At 40.2% G+C, this 21,004-nt stretch overlaps 1 protein-coding gene across 5 annotated transcripts in view; it reads left to right on the forward strand.

The window, feature by feature from the left end:
* The window catches only part of LOC107217029, a 118,766-nt gene that overhangs the window by 70,916 nt on the left and 26,846 nt on the right, over positions 1-21,004 (forward strand). For all 5 annotated transcript variants that reach the window (XM_015654387.2, XM_046740624.1, XM_046740826.1 and 2 more), the window contains 2 exons: positions 758-930; positions 6,346-6,510. In XM_015654387.2, the coding sequence (XP_015509873.2) occupies positions 758-930; positions 6,346-6,510 (338 nt within the window). The remainder of the gene's footprint in view (positions 1-757; positions 931-6,345; positions 6,511-21,004) is intronic.

The raw sequence follows: 21,004 nt of genomic DNA on the forward strand, positions 1-21,004 counted from the left end.
CTTGAAACGACGGTTTTCAACTCTTTTCGTACGATAAATTTGAAAGAATTCGTAAGGTTCAAAAAATTCACTCCGCATTTTTTTCTGGTATCTACCTAGCTTTTGCAGAAACTAGAATGATTTATGACCGATCGAACTACACCCTCGGTTACAAATCTTGGGACCTGCCAATAATCAATAGAATTACAAAAAAAACGTACTGAAAAAAGTACCACGATTAGATTTGAATCTGTAGTTCCAATGATAACTGAGATTGCGTCGTACCTGAAAGCACCTGGTATCCTTATTTTACGGCATAGACAAAGTCGTAACAACGTCAAAAGTGCAGGCTTGTCATGACTTGCATCATCCGTTGAAATCGTGGTAATCAAACAATTATGGACCACTGTTCAAACTTCAAAGCTCAAAATAAAGATAGGAATAGTATTTTTCAGGCGCATAATCTTTGTTTATTCGTAAGCCTTTCCGCACGAATACCAGGTATTCAAACTTGACTTTAAAATCAAGTCCGAAGAGTGACCATCCCCTTAAATATGCACACGGATCTCTAGCGAATCCGAACTTCATATCCGAAATGGGTAACAAAAAACTTTAGTGTAGCAAAAAATCTCACCGGTACACAAAACTTTTCCAAGTTCTACCCTCATTTGCTTTTGATCAAAAAAAGTCCGTTGGATTACGAGGGTGATAATTCGATGTCCATAACGTTTGGCGATACCCATCGTTATTAACGTATTTGATTACGGTTTTGTTCCAGACGGCGGAGTGGTCGGAAGTTCGGGGATGGGTCCTGTGGTGACTCCGCACACCCTCGAGCTCACTCCACGTGGTAGGGTGATCCTCCGGTCGGCGCCACCGGAAACGGCGCGGGCCTATCTACCCCCGGAGTATCGTCCTGGTAGAACCTATTCAGACACCGACTCCGAGAAGGTAACTATGCCCCCGCTCTCACGGTCCCATTAGCTATTCCCTCTTCTCCTTTTCCTCAATTTTATTACTTTTTGTTATCAAGCAGCCATCGATTTCTAGGTAAATAAAGCGTGTTACGCTCGAAAATCCACTGTCACCCCTTAGAATGTACATGTTTGCAATGACACAAATGAGCGCGCCTCAAGTCTTCGAAACAAAAAAGCTTTTTCAGGATCTGCACCAGATTTAAATCAGTGATATAATCCTTCGCCATTTGTGTACATACATACCTATATCAGGTTACTTTGGTTGGTTTTTTGTAGACCTGTAAAGGGCACGACAAATAGCAAATACATTTAAACTTACTGGAAGCTTATCTTGTATAGAAAGCTGGCTCAGTAATTTTCGCATAAAAGCTGTCGGTGGAAAAAAATATCCAAACATACATAGTAACACACTGTATAAGTTGCTATTATTAGGCGTGACGCATTATGTCTGAATGACGACCACGTTTTTGCGGGCTACCGAGTATGCCAATAATAACGAAGAAACGACGGGTCGATCGACCGTTTGTTATTTCAACCCAGTAGGTTCAGCTGTTTCGGCTTAAGGGACGAATATGCATGTGAAAGACGGACGAAACAGATGGATCGGTATACATGTAGCCGTCGGTTTTTGCTCGAATTCAGCTTGAAGCGGGGCTTAATCTACTTTCGTAAATTGCCAACTTCACCGACTATGGAACCGAGCGCAGTATTTTCCTCGCAGCACGTTCTACCGGAAGCTTATCATGCGCTTGTAATTAAAAACTTTAGGTATAGTTGTTGCGCTGCCCGGTAGGACACCACCTGCTCCATTATTATGTGGGGCTTTGAATCGACTGATCTATCGACACACCGATATTCGTGTGCGTCGTGTCGTCAGGCACAGACGAGGAAGTTCGCGACAAAGCTCGAAAACTTTACCGAATGTTCTGATCACGTACATTGTTCGGGTTCATGGTGCGGGGTGAGCTTCTAAAGAGCACCACGAGTGTACGTACCTACAGGGGTAAAAGTGTATCGGGTGATCGGCGCAAATAAAACTTTAGGTGGGTAGATAGGATAGGAATTTCTCCGATATTATCCTTCCGCGTTTCATATCTTGGATCAGCCAAAGTATACCCTCAGACACCTTGAATGGTTCTACGCGTTATATTGAGATTGAGAGTCAGTACCTGTAATGCATATGCGATAGACAGACTCGCTGACCCGGGCTTATTAAAACTTATGACCGCCACTCCATATTCTCGCATAAGTACCACACGCGTGTGGCATTGAAAGCATGAAATATAATTCCGGGAGCTTATACTATGAGCTGGGAAGTTCATTCAAAAGCAGTAGGATCCTTTGATTCTATGCAGTCCAGTTTTCAACTCATGAACGTACAAAATGAATCGTCTGTTTATTATTCGAAGTACGAAGAACAGAGTGAATTTCATTAGGTCAACGTTCGGTGTGAGTGTAATCCTACGTTTTTTTAGTCTGGCCTTCCATTGAACAATATACTCGTTCTAACTCTATTTTTACGCGTAGCTACGAAGTATCCAGACTTAGTTTTCCCTGACTGCACAGGGTCATCACTTCTCTACATCAGAGATGCTTTCATCTATCATTCAAAGCGGAATACAACCTGAATTCGAAATTACTTGCGACCAGTTGAAAAGGACCTTTGCTTTGGCGGCTTTACAAAGAGAAAGCACTGCTGCAGGGCTCGTTTATTCATCAGTGCAGCGAAAATTTCCGTGTCATTTACGTTGCGACTACTACCATGACCATCTAGGAGTTATCTTGAGAAAAGATAAGAGGGCGAGAAAGAGAACCAGCTTTGCAATTCCAATAACACGCTGAAAATACAAGTGGTAGCGAGCGCATCGGGGAACGCTGGAGGGAAAAATAATACCCACGTCTATTTCTGCATTCGGTACGCCTTGTGTGTTGTCAGAGAGAACCGAGTTGCGTTGACATCCGTTTATCCGGCTATCCCCGTCTCGTCGTCTGTGTCTTTTTCTATCGCCACCTCCGTTTCCTATTCTTCTTCTGACGGATTCCAGCGGAATATGCGAAACCAAGCAAGCCACATTTTCACCGTATCAGCAGCGGCTTCATTCTCATCTTTATCTTCTCTCATCGCGATTCTCTGGCTTTCGCTTCTATACTGCTCGTTTTCGCTCGTAGAATCCACCGCTTCTCGGCGTTCCGTTCTTGGTGATTTATGACGTATCTGCCACTGTAAATGTAACAAGATGTGAAATGAATGCTACATGGATCTGCCCATCTTCTTATACCTTCACGATCAGCTGGAGGATCCCAGTCCTTGACATCAATGTGCGGGTGCCTTGCGTTAGATCTTGATGTGCATGGTGTTACATTCCGGTCGTCACCGGAGGCTTTCTTTCCGAGTGACGATTGGGTATGGCTATACTTTACCACGTTTTATATAATAACAGCGTTTCGTGGCACAGATGTATCCTCAGGTCCGCGAATAAGCCGGGGTGAAGTAGCTTCAATAGATATTGAGATTTTGCCTCGCGTTACAGCTACACTGAATGAAATATTCAATCGGCGTTGTTATGTTTCAACCAGGTACTATATGGTGCAAATCCAAAATGAATACTTCATATTCCTAGTTGGAATTAATATGTGTTATTCAGCAGTAGTCGGTGTTAATGGAATTTGATTACATTGAGCTGTAAACATTCATGAAATTGTTGTAACGGATGTGTGCGTGGCGATCATGTGCTATTCATATTGGTGCTGTTAACTAATCATTTGCTTGGCGTTGCGACGTGAAAGAACTGAATCATGGCTTTAATATAGGGATAGCATCAGTGCTGATTAGGAGTAATGCATGCTATACTTATTGATCAGCACTCGAGTGATCATCGGCTGCACGGTAGGATCGTTACCGAAAAGGATAACGCGCTCATTCAGGGATTTGTAGGATAATCGTGAATATGACTTAAGAGTATCGAATATTACTTTTGAAAATATTCTTTTATCCGTCATGTTCACTACACTCTCCATCATTTGCCATAAGTCCACTCACGGGTTTTCCCATGATATTGAACAAGGCGGTCCAATTATCCACTTATTCATCTCTGCGTTCAATGGTAATCTTATTTATCCAGTACTGACATTGAACACTTTAGATTTTAATCCAGCCCTAAAAATGTCTTTTATCAAGAAAAAATTGCGCACGAACCTCTATATTCATACTTCCATAGGTGATTGAAAAACAAAGTCTGAAAAAAAAGACTGGGGGTCACTATTCTTTCCTTTGAAGTTGCGAAGAAGTTGTTTTTTCGATCTGCATCGACCAATAACTTTTGGGTGTTAGGATGATTTGAGAATTACCGTTCAGCGGAGACGATCTCATTATCTATAAAGTGTAGACTAGAGGGGCGTCAGAGGCGTAACGGTACTTGAGCGACGCTCCCTAGAACTTGTCGAAGAGCTAGCCGAGTCGCTGAGATTATTAAATTATTAATTAATCGCGTTCTCCGAGGCAGGAGTTGAAGCCGGTAACCTAGTTAACTTTCGAGGGACTTCGATTGGTCTTGAACGAGTAAACACTTCGCCGGTATAGCTGCACTTATCTAACTACCTACCTACCTGCCAGCTAGTGAATACTTGCGATCGTACCACATCAGCTGTGACGGAGCCTCGTCGTTGTCAGAGTAATTAGCAGTTTCGCTTGTACCTTGAATACGAATTAACCTGAATATACCGAACGAGACGAACTGCACATTCGCCGGTAAGCCTTTCTCGGTTACTGCCTACCTGTTCTCTCGTATCCAGGTACTCTTCTGATTCCGTGCACGTTGATGTTCTCTCTAATTACGGGATTTACGGATCAGGGCCTTAAATTTCCGCATTTCCACGGCGTTAATGGGGTAGATCAATCTTATGCGTTCAAAATTTCAACCGTTTCGCATCTTCTGGTTTCGGGAAATGAATCATGACTCATGAATATGTTATTCGCAGTGCTTCATGGAGTGTTTAATTCTGATTTTCTCTTTGCATTCGTCTTCAGACTGAAACGCAGGCCTTTTCTGAAAGCAGCTTTGCTAACAGTTGAACTGTACATTTCCCTTGGATAGTGTCTCGCTTTAAATTTCAACTCCGACAGGCTGACAATGAATACCTCGTAATCGTATTCCTGAAATCTTTCTGGATTATTTGCCGCTTTATGAAAGTGAGAAATTGTACCATCAGGTACGTGATATCTATAACTTAAAATTAGTTGGATCACGTTGCGTTGCAGCGCAAATCCTGGCTGGTTCTCCACCCATGGGAAATGTGCTCGTCTTCAAACAGGCAGACACAATGACTTGTTCCCGTGGAGATGAGAAATGTTCGCGTGACTCCCATACGGTCGGGAACGTTGGAGAAGCATTTCCTCTTCCTCTTTACACTTCTGTTCAATATATCTTGCTATACATATTTGAAGCTGATGCGCCTAGGTTCGTGTATGTACGAGACTCGGTTCCAGTCATTCCTACCCAAGAGCATTCAGCATGTTGTAGCTGTAGTGATTTACCCTTCCAAGTTTCCTCACCACCTTTAATACATGCTCCACTTGAGTTTCAGTTTGGAATTATTGGGTTTTTAGTAAAAGTCAGTCAAGGTGATTTGTGAAGTGAACAAATTCTCTGGCGGTATCGGCGGTTGAGTCGCGAGCTTTTCTGGCTCGATATTTCATCCTGTTCGACAATCTAATATTGCGTGGATCAAGTATGCCTGAATATACAAGAGGGAAATTTATTTCGTCTTCTTCGCACCGCCGTCGTCTCACAATATCGTCTCGACGTTTTTCCTCCGCTTTTTCCTCTTTCCGAGCATCTATTTATCCGTTGTCAATCAACTAGCTGAACCTTCTTACCTACCTGGAATCAGATTGGCACTTCCCGCGCGGTGCGGCAAGGTTGTTGACTCGATCCTCCGTAGAACCGATCGATAGTCCATTCTCGCGGAGAATTCTTTCCAAGAGAAACAGTCTGATCCACTTTATCATGTAAATTCCGTCGGCATTGTCGTTTTCCGATCGTGAGCTCACTTCCGGAACCGTTCGACATTTCTCTTACGCTTCGTTATCCGTTTATCCGATATACTCCACCAGCGTTCAAAAGGACATACGTTATCCGAATTCGTCTCGCCCTACATTCTCCCGCTGTTGCGTATCTTCACGATTGACGGGAACACGGAGGCACTCTTGGCACATTCCACAGCATCAACTCGAACTCTCCATAAATCAAATAACATCTCATCCATTCGAGACCACCCCGTAGTCCCAACACAACTTGTACCGTTGTACGTTTCAAATCCAGCTAATTCTCATCGTGGAATCTAACCTCTGCTGGTGAACGTCGCTTAAATGTTTATTCCTGGTTTTCAGATGTGGATGTACTCGCTGGGCAGGGCGCTGTTGGATACGACACCCCGGGGTGCAGCTTTGACTGGGACGGGGTCGGTGTCGCCATCCTCTGCGCTGCAGTCAGTCTTGGCCGCCATGACGGAGCCTGACCCACGCCGAAGAGCTTCTCTCATGAACCTTCTAGACGTAAGTGCTATTCTCACTTCTCATTCTTCTTCGGTACAATCTGCAATGTAACGCTGGGCTTGTCGTCACCCAACACCCTCGACGGATGCGTTTCCCTTTCCGGCTGCATCCGTCGTACGCTCGTAAATGGACGCATCATTCAGCCCTGAGCGTTTGTAAATATTTCATGGACTGAAGTGATTCTCCGTTGTCAGAATAAAATGCTCGAATCGTACCGGAAATCTTGCGACACTTTGCGGCCGAGGGTGGTTTATCGTTATTGTGATGTCGAGTGTATTGCAATCATTTAACATATCTTGAAAGCTTCGCCAAATTGTAAAGGAAAACTTTTTTTTCGAAATTATGACTTTTCGTAGAATTTAAGCATACCGGAAAACTTTCTACGAAATTTGAAAGTCTACTAGTTTATAAGGTATTTTAAAATTACATAAAAATCTTTCAAAAATGTTTGAAAATCTTTGAACATTTGTGAGATCTTTAGAAGCTATTTGAAAGATTCGCAATTTTCTGATACCTTTTGACCTCTTTGAAGGCTCATACGGCCATTGAAAGTCACAAGTATTTTGAAATATGTTTAAATGTTTCGATATAACACAAAATTTGTGGAAATATACTATTTGAATTGCTGAAATCCTGTCAAATTATTTGGAAGCTTAAAGTCTTGTGAAATATTTGAAATTTTGTCAAATTCCACGATACCCGTGACAGACATGTTAAATAGATTGAAATTTTTCGACAGTGCACAGCATTTTTTGTAATCTATTACATCTTTTGAATAGTCGTTTACAAATTTATATCCTTCTAAAATCGTATGCAACCATTAAAAATTAGTTCGAGTCCTTCACCTGGTTCTAGATTGCCATAGCAAATCCTTTGAAATCACTTCCCATACTCACCGAATCCAAAATGTACGTAGGCGGATGATACAAAATTAGTTACAGTAGATTCCAATTCGCGAAACGAACTTGCGCTATGGAAAACATACAGCTGCAGTTGATTAACATCGTAACTATCCCTGGATGAAACTGATTCATGGCGTGGAACGCACTGCGAAAGCATTTGGCAGTCCATGTACTCGCAAACCACGATGCGATGAAAATTCGCATCCCGGTACACATTTTGGCCTATGAATTGATGTGCACTTGGTCATGCAGTGCTCGAAATGCGTCTCACAATCAGCTGGTTCATAATTCCAAATGCAACGATACCAGTCACCGTGAAGATATGGGCTCTGAAGGCTGCGATGTATCGGGTGAGTGCTGACAGGATTACGTGCATATGGTGGCGTCGTGCGTATTCGAACCAAACAGTAAATTGCAGTGTATGTAATACGCGTGCTCAAGGTGACGCGGTATCGTCGACCTGGCGTTGAATATTTACGCGTAACCTATTCCTATCGCATCGCAAACGCGAATACGATTGTAGGTATGAGCTGCATCCAAATGATTTCAGACGTCAGGTGGACTTATGGATATACCGATAGAGAAATCGATGCTTATTCCACGTATTGTGATACGGATTTAACACGGTAGGCTTTATTGGGTGACCTTACAGAGATGTTTTGGATCGATGACTACATGTTTTTGTTATTTTTAAACGGCTATTAGGTTTATCTATTTTTCGGGTATTCGATGGAAGAATGTTACGAGTAGAAGATGAATAAATAAGTTTTCTAATAAAACAGAAAATCGCCGAACATTTTGACGGTGGAAAAGAAAAACATTAGTCTCGGAAAAATTATGTTGAAAATTTTACAGTCGTTTATTGAAATTTCCGAAACTTCAATAACACGTAATGTGGAGTTTCAATCGCGGTGGTCAGATTTTTGCGTTTCCATAAACTGGAATATGAGGGGGGAAAAAATGTGTCAAAACAGTTTCCCTAATTTTTAAAGGGGCGATGGCCAAAGCCTGGCTTTTTCCTTTGCCTCTTGCAGCCCTGTCGTTATATTGTTTTGGAAAAAAGGCGTTAAAAGTTCGCGGCACCTATACGAAGGTACGTATTGTCCGTCAAGTGAAACATTTTATGCGTCGTGCCCGAGCCGAGTTGCGTCTCCCTCTGAAGGCACTCGGTGTTACGCCCAGCCACTCAACCGAGAACCTTTTAAAACGCGTTCTCTGTTTTTCAAGTGAAAAGTATTCATGGCTCATGATATACCCCTCGCAATTTCACCCGGATAATTACTCCGAAGTTGCTTGCTGTTTGCCGGTAAATAGGCATAGATAATAATCGTGACGAACTTGTTTTGACAAAGCGCTGAGAAGAATATCGTTCGATTTATTTAGTTAGGAAATTTTTTATCATCGTATGTTTTCATATCAGGCATGGTTGTAGGATGATTCAATATTGAATGAACAAATTAGTTTATTTGTGAAAGAAGTACACGAGTAACGAAAATTACTAGGGTTTCTTTCAACGAGCAGAGATGGTTAGTCAGTCTCTTTGATTTTCGAACGGAAAATGAAAATAAATTATTTATACAAAATTATTTTGCTGATTCACGATCTGCTTTATTTTTTATGGAAGTACGGAACTTCTTGTTTCGAAACGTGCTATGTAGGTATTAATGAATTTCGTATAATCTTCCTGCAAGTAATTCACGGCGAGGAAGAATTTTCAACGAAAATGGTGTAAAGTTTATCTTTTCATTTTAAATTTTTCGGGATTCGAGGGAATCGCAGTCACGTATCTTCGGGATTATTTTCGTCACAGATTGTACCTAAGTATACGTATTATACGTATATAATATATGTATATATATATAGTAGGGGCAGCATATCCTAGAGTGGAAAAATGTCCAATATAAATTTCACTCTAAATTCCACATTATACGTAAAAGTATAATACGTTTAAAAATATTTCCTACATCTATTTTAATTGCTAGGAATATTCGTCGTTGCCCGACGAGAAGGACGAAAAAGAGATAACGAAGTACTCAGGTTCCGATAAATTTTATGCGCATAAGAAACATTCCTACGCATCGGATTCTCAAATATAATTCTGTTCTAATATTTACAAATTACGTTTCGTTTCATACAATGCCGGTTACTTAATTAGATAAAGCTGCTCAAGAAGAAAAGGAAAAAAGAAAAAGAAATCCTACAACACTTAACGTGTAAATTAGACTGGGCCAAAAAAGACGAAGAACTTTTTTTTAATGGTACTGTAGAAACATTGTTCATGACGACAAATAAAAATTATCCTGAAAGTTTGAGCCCTTAACATTAATATTAAGGGGTGTATCGTTACAGCTATTGATTTTTTAACAGTTACCGCATTTTTTTTTACCCAAAATCCGTCAATTATCAATCTGAAAAATTTTATCAATCCATATTTTTAAGGGAAATTAAATTTCCTACAAAAAAGCTCTCTTACTAAATTGACGTAGATCGAGCCGTTTCCTTGTAATCGTGCCTTAAACATTGATTTGTTTTTTCAAATTTTTGTTTGAATTTTTGATTTTTGTAATTACCAGAAAAATCAATATTTTCATGTATCAAACCATTATTTTTGTGGGAAATTTGATGCTTTACAAAAAAGGTCTCTTAACATTTTTCATGAAATTCACTCCTTTAAAAGTTATTCAACATTGAAATTACTTTTCAGATTGATAATTGACGGATTTTGGGTAAAAAAATGCGGTGACTGTTAAAAAATCAATAGCTGTAACGATACACCCCTTAATATTAATATCAAGGGCTCAAACTTTCAGGATAATTTTTATTTGTCGTCATGAACAACGTTTTTACAGTACCATTAAAAAAAAAAAAATTCTTTGTTTTTTTTGGCCCTGTCTAGTGTAAATTATCGATGGTATCATTCATCGAGGAAATTGGTTAGCCAATGTATACGGATCAAGAGGATGCTGAAGCTGCATCTCGGCTCCTTGGAGGAACACGGAGGTGATTTTGCAAGTTATATCGCGATGAGGAATTACATCAGGCTTGCACGCTCATACCGAGATATGATTTACGATTGAAACTTGGCTCGGACAGGTATACAGGAGAAGGGGGCAAACAATAATTTTGCGAATTAATTTACGTTGTGTATAGGTATATACCGTGCAGCTTGGGATAAGGTTCACCACCGCAGGAACTCCATCGAGCTCAGGAGCTCAGGTTACCACTCTGCGGTTGGCAAGTCGGAAATCTGGCCAGCCAGCTTCGGTCCTCGTTGCGCGGTTGACCCGTACAGTTTTGGCCAGAAAGAGGCTGGGAGGCCAAGTCTGGCACCTCGAGTCCCGCGGTGTAGGGGGTGCATAATAAACCAATTTGCTTATAATTAAATACAGGCGGGGTGCGCGTATCCTCGGAGTTGTTTGTACGCGGCAGTGAAAATCGTGAATATGCATGTAATAATAAACGCTGCGCGTATACAATGTGAGCTCGCATCAGTTCCGATGCACAATCATACCCGGAATGCACTGAATCGAGGTTTTTAAAAGTACACACGGAGAACTTGATATACGCTTGGTCTCGTCGAATCGAATTACAGGAATAACAAATTCCATGGGATTTGTAAAGAAATAGGTTTGTGAGGCAGGGCTGAAGCTCCGAATTTGAAAAGTTTCGAAAAGACTAATTCCGAATTACTTGGTAGCGAAACTTGAAGTAAAGAAATTACAATTTTACGAAACTACAGAGTTTTGAATGGGCGAAAATTTCGATATGCAGAATTCCGGAAATTCAAGTCACGATAGAGCAAAGTTCCGAAAGTAAAGTTCCGGTAGAGCAAAATTTCGAAAATTAAGTTTCGATCGAATAAAATTCCGAAAGGTAAAATATACTCGCACAGAGGAGTTTACTCAACGAGTGGGTGTAAAAAATCAGAAATACCGAAGATCTGAATAATCAGGATTCCGAACTTAAAAATATCGATAATCCCAAACAAACAAAGATGAAAGTGGTAAAAATTCTCCAAGCCAGAAATCCACAGAACTGAAAATCTTCGATCATTCAAAATTTCGATGTTTTAGATTTTTAAATTTTCTCATTTTCGCACTTTCGGAACTTTGACTTCTCGGAGTTATGCCCTTTTGGGGCCTTGCACCTTCGGAACTTTGATCTTCGGGTTTCGGACCATTCGAAACTTCGATGTTTGGTCAAAGTTTGATTTCGTTGCATTAAGTGTTTCCACCGAAAAATTCGGAATTTAGCATTTTCGGAACTTTTTAAATTCGGAATTTCAGTGCTGCCCCTTATTGGGGTCTATAAGTGGTGCGACTTCGTCCCACGACCCTGGGTCGAGAATTGGAATATTGATCTCGAAATTGGACTTGATTCTAGGTCAAACACATGAAGCATCAATTACTTGAAACTGGTTAAAGTTCGTTCGCGATTTTATCTAAAATGGAAAGCAAACAATTCCTCAGAATAATCTAAAAATAACTCGAATCTGCTTGAGGCGAAAGTGAATTGAAAATATCGATTCAACGGGTTTGCGAGATATTATTTTTGGATGATAAAGGGAGGCGAAAATTCTCGGTAAGAGCTTTGAATAGGATGGCATCTCCGCGGGTGCGGTGGTGACCTCAGCGTGGCATCTGCAAAAGCTCGGGGTGGCGGGGGAGGGGGAGGGATACCAGAAACGTCTAACACTGCTGGTGACCCCTGACCTTTCCGTATGCTCAAGGCTTTCCATTCAATGAAAATTTTCTACTTGGTATTCAAACTTTCCGTTTTTCGTTTGAAAAGCTCCCTGAGCCATACACCTTTCCGCAATACACAGATACACGTATATATATATATACCCTGTACCTAAACAAACATGTGATGTATTATGTACACATCCAGCGTGGAAGCGCGCTTCTCGGAGCTTGTCCTCCTCTGCTCAAAGTTGGAGCCCATGATCCACCCACGTGTAACAACGAGCAGTTGTTTGTGGGTTTGTAAAATTTCATTCAAACCGCGGCAAACAGTTGCGGAGAGAAAATTGCATTTCTGCTGTACACGTGGATCGCGTAAGGATATCTCGAGTTTTTGCAAAAGTTATTCTTATCATTACTCTGGAAGTCGTAACTGACCGATAAGCCTGGAATAACTTGTATATTTACTGGTCGTTTGGCGCAGGGCTTCTTCGCGGTTTTATCGATGCGTATAGCGGATTATTTAAACGAGGAAAGTGAACGCCGCGTAACTTCTTCCGCTTTTTACGACAGAGATGACATCCTTTGCGGAAATTAAGAGGCACCGTTCAGCTCGCCTCACAGCTCGTTAATGGCGGTGAGAAACTTTTGTGTCACGAAATTTACGAGGAAAGGAAACATTGTGTGATTCAGTTGGTTTTGAAGGTCAGAAAATTTTGAAACAAAAAGCTTTTCGCTCGAATATAGCTTACGTCGACTGACTTCTTCAGTTCTTTCTATCGAATTTCCCTCAAACGTTACTACCTTTTGTTCCTCTTTCTGGAAAAGTAATGACGTGAATGGTGCCTCGAGGACGGGTTTTGTTTGTATAAATGTGTAGGTATGAGGAATTACGGATCGATCGAGAAAACTTGAGACGTATTTTCGGAACTGCGGCGAATCAAGCCAGTGGATTAAGAATCCCGGCGTATTTCTGTTCCTACTGGCCGTTCTTTCCTGCGATCCGTCGATCTGATTCTTCGCAGGGTTGTTATTTTTACGTTTGACAATTCTCTCGATTAAATTTCCAGGAATCAATTTCTTATCTGAAATCTGTACTTGGAATTTTCGTCGCCTGGAACATATACCGTACAATTGGGGTGATTATAAGAGTCTACATTTTACAGCACCCACTTTTCACTCGATCATATCGATGTGTCATAAAATTAACGACTCGTTTCATCCAAATATTCCGTTCTAAGGTGGGTGCATGTGCCTTCTTAAATGTCACAGGGTGTCTGACCTCGATAGGTCGTGACGTCACGGACTTGAATTCTGGTTTAACATACCAAAATGTGGCCATTTTCGCGAAGGAAGATGGCAAAGGTCAATCGAACAATAAGGTTCACGTTTAGAGCAATTAACCATGATTTTTCGTACCAAATCGATCTGGATATCTGTTGCTGCACAATTACGGCGGCTCGGGAAATCAGCGGGGGATATAATTTAACATTCACGCGGTAAAATTCGTCGGAATAACCTTGCGACGTGACATCGTGGCCTGTCGCGTATCATCAGCTCGGAGTCAACATCAGGTATGCATGCAATGTCCGCGTACTAAAGCTATGCCCGCAGTACAGATATCGCGGAAACCGAAACGTGTTTGAGGGCGCCCTACGCACCCTTTGTTCTTTATGATCCAGGGCAAGTGAACCCTGGAATCGCGGTTTCGAAACGCTTCCCGAAAGTCACGTGGGCCAGCTTTGCTTGCGCGCTTGGATACGGGGACAGATAACGCTGCGCGGGACCCTGGAAAGTCATTGTACTTTGCGTGAATTGAGTGCCAAATCAGTCGCTGACTCATCTTTAAATATTCGATCGAAACAATGCGTAATTACTCGGCCGCACTTTCGTTTCATCGCAACACGCGCGCAACGCCGCGAGGCGAGGCAATTTTCAGTCTGGCAACCTTGGTTGGATTCTTCTTTTTTTTCTTCTTCTTCGTCTTTTCATTGTTATTGTTATTATATAACATCTTCTCCTGCTTTGGAAAACGATGATAATAATTCGCTAATCGATCCCGAACGTTGATGGGCCATTATAAACCGAACCGCGATAAGATTTTCGATATACGTTGTATTCTTTACACCGAGAGCTTTCAGGCTAAGTGAAAACGGCACTTGTAACCTTTCTCTTGGATTGAGTAGATAATGCGAAAATTTGAGATGTGATTTTTTTTTAGAATATTTCTTATACTTTGAAAGTATTCGAGACTGCGGTGATGAGAACTGCACGTGATTCATACTTATATTTTTTTGGTACATTATTTATCACAAATTCAATGAAACAGTTTTATAATTCCATAGTGAATTCAATATTTTTACTTGTTGGCCAAAATTAATATCATTTCTCTGATAGCATTTCGAATAAAACTGAGCAACAAAAAACTCGACGCTCTTGCTCGTAAGTTTGGTATTATTTTCTTCCGCTCGCTCACAGGAACGACGATTATTTCACATCGGTGTATTGCCTAATTTTTCTATGATCGGAGAGATTTGTCCTGAAATTGATACGGTGAAGCTGAAATCGGTTAGCTACGTATTAAACTATAAATTGTCTCGAGTTCTACACACGTGCAGACGCCCGACCTGATGTGTAAAATGACGAACAGCCAAAATCCGTATTGATCGATTTGAAGATAATAAAGAGGAAATGATCGGCAAACAGGACTTGGGCATCGTTTTTCAATGTATGACTATGCGTCGGTTATTTTTTTCCAGCCTAACCCAACTCAACCCAACGCTCATAATTGAACATCGTATTTCACTCGGCGATGGGAAAATCGAGTTTAATCGATGTCGGGACGACCCCGTGTAGTATATTCATGCGGTGTAACATTGGGCTAAACTTTGTCTCCCTCCTCGCCTCGTATAGCCTTGCGATGACGATAAGAGAATCACGAGCACAGTTCAGGTGTAATTTTGTTTCCCAATTTAATCGCAATGTTCCTCCCCCGTCAGTTCGCACATATTCTGATACCCGTGAAATCAGATTACCGAAAGGATTTTTAGGCTTTGGCCAGAATCGGAGGAACGGTTGGTGTCAGGACGATTTAAAGCCATTGAGTCGATCGAAATATTCGATGCAATGATTAATCGATCGTTGAAAGAGCGATTGAAATTAACTCGATTAAAAATGTGTTAAACTGGACATTCGAATATTCGAAACGAAGTTTTCGACCTATTTTCACTTTCATCTCTCCATACTTTTCGATAAACGGGAATTACCGCTATTGGCGTTCTAGAAACAATGCGATCTAATAATACGAAGCAATCATTAAGTTAACATTTGTTTAAACTTTTGGACTAGGCTCGGCCGGTCATATTCAGCATATTCGGATTGCTCACTCGCAAATTCGGCGGCACGACGATTTCCAAGAGGAATCGATTTCGTTTGGTTTCGACTGCGATACCGATGATTTCCGAATCAATGAGATTATCTACGAGTTCCTGCGATTTCTGCTGATTCCAACGATTACGAGTGATTTCTAAATTTCAGAAATCATTGAATTCTAGACTGTCAAGAAATGAACATTGAGTAATTATTATAGATTAACAATAATTAATTTCCGATTAGGGATACGTGGGGACTCAATCAATAACATGAATTATTAAAGAAATTGGAATAATTATTTTATCCTCTCATAAACATTTTCGTGAACACAAACTTTTTTCACTTACAATAAGAGATAACATCGATAATTTATCTATACATATACATAGACGTTGGATAAAGGCTTGCTTGCTTGGAAAGGGGATGAATGATTCCCAGCGATTCCCGAAATCACGTGGTTTTTTTGTGATTCCCCATGATCTCCCATACATTTTGAGAAATCATGAGGACATCAGGATTCATGCTATTCGAGCGGTTTCCAGCGACCTTTAGCGATTTCCTGTCTGATTTTTGATGAGATGGTTCAGTGATTTCTTAAGTGCGCAGCCCCTCGATATTCAGGCAAGAACTTAGTGACAACCCTACGGACTAGATGTTATAGGAACGCCATTATGCGAGGAAGTGCCTGGAAATATCGTTAGATCGAGTATAAATGGGTGCAGAAGTGAATCGATTATTTTCAGCCAGCTTTCGGAATGCTCAATTTCGGTGAGGACGAGTCCCCGTTCGCTTCGTTGTAATAATTTATCGACGCGATGCGCCGGCTATCCATCGTATCAGGGTTGCCAAGCCAGCTGAAGGCGAGGGCGAGAGTAGAATGACAGGAGGAAAGGAATGGGGGCGAATCCAGGAGCATCCAGAGTTCCAAGTCCTGAGACGAGGCGAAGAGTAGCCGAAGGTAGGTCAGGAGGGGTTAGGTTAGGATGGTCTGCCAGCTCCTCTCGAGATGGGTTCGCGGTTAGAGCGAGAAACGATACCCTTACACACCCACAGGTTGTCGATAATAGGGAGATATCGACAGGATATCGGGATTCAGGAAGGGGGGAATCCGCCAGAGAAATTACGACTAATGGATCGACTGCTGTTTCGATCTACGGATCGACGGTGTTACACACACGTGTTAGATCGAACTGATTTCGGATCGTATTACACAAGGTGTGTGGGGGGCATGAGATACTCTGGAACTGAGCGGCCAGTCAGGATTTCATTAATTTTGCATGCAATATATGCAATTTATTCAACTTATTCAACTTATTCAACTTATTCAACTTATTCGACTTGTTTCGTAGCTTGTCCACAATCCGGGGACGTTCAGTCTCGCGTAACCGATGTGTTGAATATTTTGGATGTATTATACATTCGGATCTCGATATTGTGGTGAAAATTCCCCCTAAATTGGTTCTCTTCTCAGTTTTTCACTCGTTTTTTCATGCTTAGGTATTGTGAGTTTGCGAAATTGGTTACTTCGCACGGTGAGTCTTAATATTTTTAAATGAAAAGTTCGAGGACCCCAAAACTACGATTGGGAATTTGTTATAAATCGTCTCTATAATACATTTTTCATCAACTTGAAATAATCCCCTGGGCCGTTTTTTTTATTTCTTAAAAATTCGTCAAAATTGCTATGTATAATAACTTAAACGCTAAATAAGCTGGTTCATTCTTATGATACGAGTTTGAATAAATATTTAAGTAAGTTAAAGTACTTGCAAATCATTATTGTAATAGTAACATGAATATTTTATTCAAGTATTTTTCAACAATCACTAAAAACTAGCCATATTTATAAAATTAATAAAATAATTTTTTTTTTTGAAAAAGAAATTTTTATTTGAAAAAAGTTACACGAACTTACAATGTGTATGTATTTTGTTGTTAGTACGTTTTGAACTAAAAAAAACTCAAAGTTACATAAAATTTAAAGAAAACATAGTAAATTTCATTCAAGCAAGAAACTAAAAAAAATGTATTTGAATATTTATAACTTTAAGTATTTGCAAATCAAAGATGTCTGCTGTTATATTCCCGAACAGCTTTGAGTAAATTTTCTGCATACTTAGGATGTGACTTTTTCACTTTATACTTAAACCATATTTTTTTAAAGTCTGCATGAGCTGATTCCACAGCTTGTTCGGAGTAGTATCCCAATCCTTTTTTGTTTTTTTCGCAAAAATCTTTAATATGGAAAAAAACGGCGTGAACTTTCGGAGTAACTTTAATCTCTAAATCTAAATAGCTTTTTTTGAAAACAGCAATCTTGTCAAGGTAATCCGATTTTAAATCAATCGAAAAACAAGAATTTACAACTTCTTTGAACTTGTCAAAACAAGTAACAAATTGCATACAAGAAAAATTACAGGTTGTTGTGCAAATTTCACGTAAGAGATCCACTTTGTTTAGTAACGTTTTACTCGAATTCCCATTAAATCCTGCACTTCCGTATAAGATTTCTCGGCTTACATTGCACTTTTTAGCCCACTGTTCACAAATTTGTTCAAATTTTTTGTACATGCTGTTAAACGTTTAACACTACTCAGAACAAGCTGTGGAATCAGCTCATGCAGACTTTAAAAAAATATGGATTAAGTATAAAGTGAAAAAGTCACATCCTAAGTATGCAGAAAATTTACTCAAAGCTGTTCGGGAATATAACAGCAGACATCTTTGATTTGCAAATACTTAAAGTTATAAATATTCAAATACATTTTTTTTAGTTTCTTGCTTGAATGAAATTTACTATGTTTTCTTTAAATTTTATGTAACTTTGAGTTTTTTTTAGTTCAAAACGTACTAACAACAAAATACATACACATTGTAAGTTCGTGTAACTTTTTTCAAATAAAAATTTCTTTTTCAAAAAAAAAAATTATTTTATTAATTTTATAAATATGGCTAGTTTTTAGTGATTGTTGAAAAATACTTGAATAAAATATTCATGTTACTATTACAATAATGATTTGCAAGTACTTTAACTTACTTAAATATTTATTCAAACTTGTATCATAAGAATGAACCAGCTTATTTAGCGTTTAAGTTATTATACATAGCAATTTTGACGAATTTTTAAGAAATAAAAAAAACGGCCCAGGGGATTATTTCAAGTTGATGAAAAATGTATTATAGAGACGATTTATAACAAATTCCCAATCGTAGTTTTGGGGTCCTCGAACTTTTCATTTAAAAATATTAAGACTCACCGTGTTCGAAGAATAATCACGACGCGGCTGAGAGCCTGTGAATTCCACGTTTGCCAAACTTAACTCATGCTGATCCCCTTAATGACCCATCTTCATACTAGAATCTAGAGTTACAAATTTCTTCACGATGGTAATCTAACGACTGTTCGATTAAAATATTTTCCATCGAGAACGATCGAAGTATAAACGACAAGCTCGATATATGATTCTTTTGCGAAATCTACGGCTTTGAACTGAAATGACGTGTCAAAAATGCAATTATATCAGCATAGACGACTGTGCTTGTGATTACTTAACACCATCAATTAGTGGAGTGGTAATGAAACAAAGTAACTCTGGACGTTGATTAGTGAATTTAATCAGGCATATACAACGTTGATTTAATTTTCCGGTAGTACAATTCACTCAATCGGTGTTTGTCATTATTGAATTATGCAGCACCCTGTCTACACATTCATCCACCAAATTGCGCCGGGCGCTAGGAGATCTTTTTTCTCTCACCATAACAATCCATATAGGATCCTTTCAACGTCAACCCGTCCGACTGTTATCTCTTGGCCTGATTTTCGTCAGACGCGATTCCAGGCACGTCAACGACACGTAATGCGATCAATCAATTATCAGTTTCCGCAAACTATGCTTCGGCTGGGTGGAGAAGGCTATAGAATTGACCTCGAGGTCGGGGGAGACCGGAAGCAAGTTGGCGACCTCGATCTTTGAAATTTGATTTTTTGTGTTCATTAGCAACCAACCGTGCAGAAAAAGTCGAAATTATGTTACGCACTTTTCAACGCTTCGAAGTGTTAGATACCTTCAAAAAGTTCACGTGTATCGAAATCGGGAAAATATTACGTATCCCGATGTGAAGTATGAATGAAAAATCAAAAGTGTGGCTTTTCAGCAGCCGCAGTGAAATATCGAGCATATTTGCACGAATTAACAAGTGGTTTATTCGTCGATGCAGTCAGCAACAAATTTTTCACCATTTGATAAGACATGTACATCATAAATCGAGGCTTGCAATCTGAGACCCTCGAATTGTATAGTTTTCGTGTACAGTCTGTGTACCTAATGGTAATCTCTGGCGTCGAGCTGATCCGGAAAATATGAAACTCACTCTTGATGATCGGTAACATTGGAAACTATGAAATGTTACTTGACGACTTTCTGAGAGGTTATGTGAAATTCAATCAAGGGGTTGATACTAGAGGTAAAAATCACGAGATCCTGGAGTCCGTATCCTTGACTTATCTTGACGTAATGCAATCAGTGATCGTGTCAAGTATAGCGATAACTGAAATCGCCAGTTTATGTGAACTCTCTTTTGGATCCAAATGAAGTCTGTATTAACGTAACGCGCTATTTAGAAAATCGATGAAAGAACAACCGATCCGAATCCCTGTGACGGTTTGACAACCCGTACTCGTCACGCACACCTGTCAACGCAGCCATATTCCATCCCAAGGCCCCCCTCCAAGGTGGGAAGACCGATGAAAATGACAATACTCGTCCTCATGAATGAAACGTACGTGGAATGGAATCGTGCCACCCACTCACGACGCCGCTTCCATGTGACAACGAGCACCTGAGACATGGAAGGAGAGAAAGATAGAGGGAGAGAGAGACGGACAGTGAGGGATGCTGAGAGTGGCGTTGACTGAGTGCCGGCTACCGCAGTAAACTCATTACTCTTCGTTTGATACCTTGCGCAGCTCTTTGTCATTAATTATACCAACCGCCCAACAGACGAGGTCTGGACTGCATGCTGACGTCTCTGTCGAACCTACGAGGATCCTTTCGACGCGTACATGGATCCCAAGCTTGGGATCGAGAACGAATAAATAGCCTGTGGTTCAAGCTTTTGCAAAACTTTGGCACCGATGCACTTGCTCATTGGCGAATGAATTCAATCGACGGGATGAGTGGAGAGCAAAAAAAAAAAAAAATTAAAAATTAAACGCATTTTTCTGTTCTTAATAAGGTATATTCGTCTATTCTTTTGCAGAATTATTATATTGTCAGTTTTGCTACGAATTGCTGCAACCGCCGCATGCTTAACTTGCGACATCCTTCGCTCATTGGGATAGGGAAATTTATTCACGAGCCTGACGGAGGGAAAATCAACCAAGCTGTTAGTTTGCTCAGAGTTAATATAATTAATTTGAAGCTTGGGAATTACTTAACGACACGGCTTGCTGGTGCCATTTACAGCCAACTGCCACCGGCTTCTGGGACTCTCGCTAATGAAATACAATCGATACAATAACGTAACTTTGTGCCA

The sequence above is a fragment of the Neodiprion lecontei genome, chromosome 1 (genome assembly GCF_021901455.1).
Source record: "Neodiprion lecontei isolate iyNeoLeco1 chromosome 1, iyNeoLeco1.1, whole genome shotgun sequence".
NCBI classification, from domain to species: domain Eukaryota; kingdom Metazoa; phylum Arthropoda; class Insecta; order Hymenoptera; family Diprionidae; genus Neodiprion; species Neodiprion lecontei.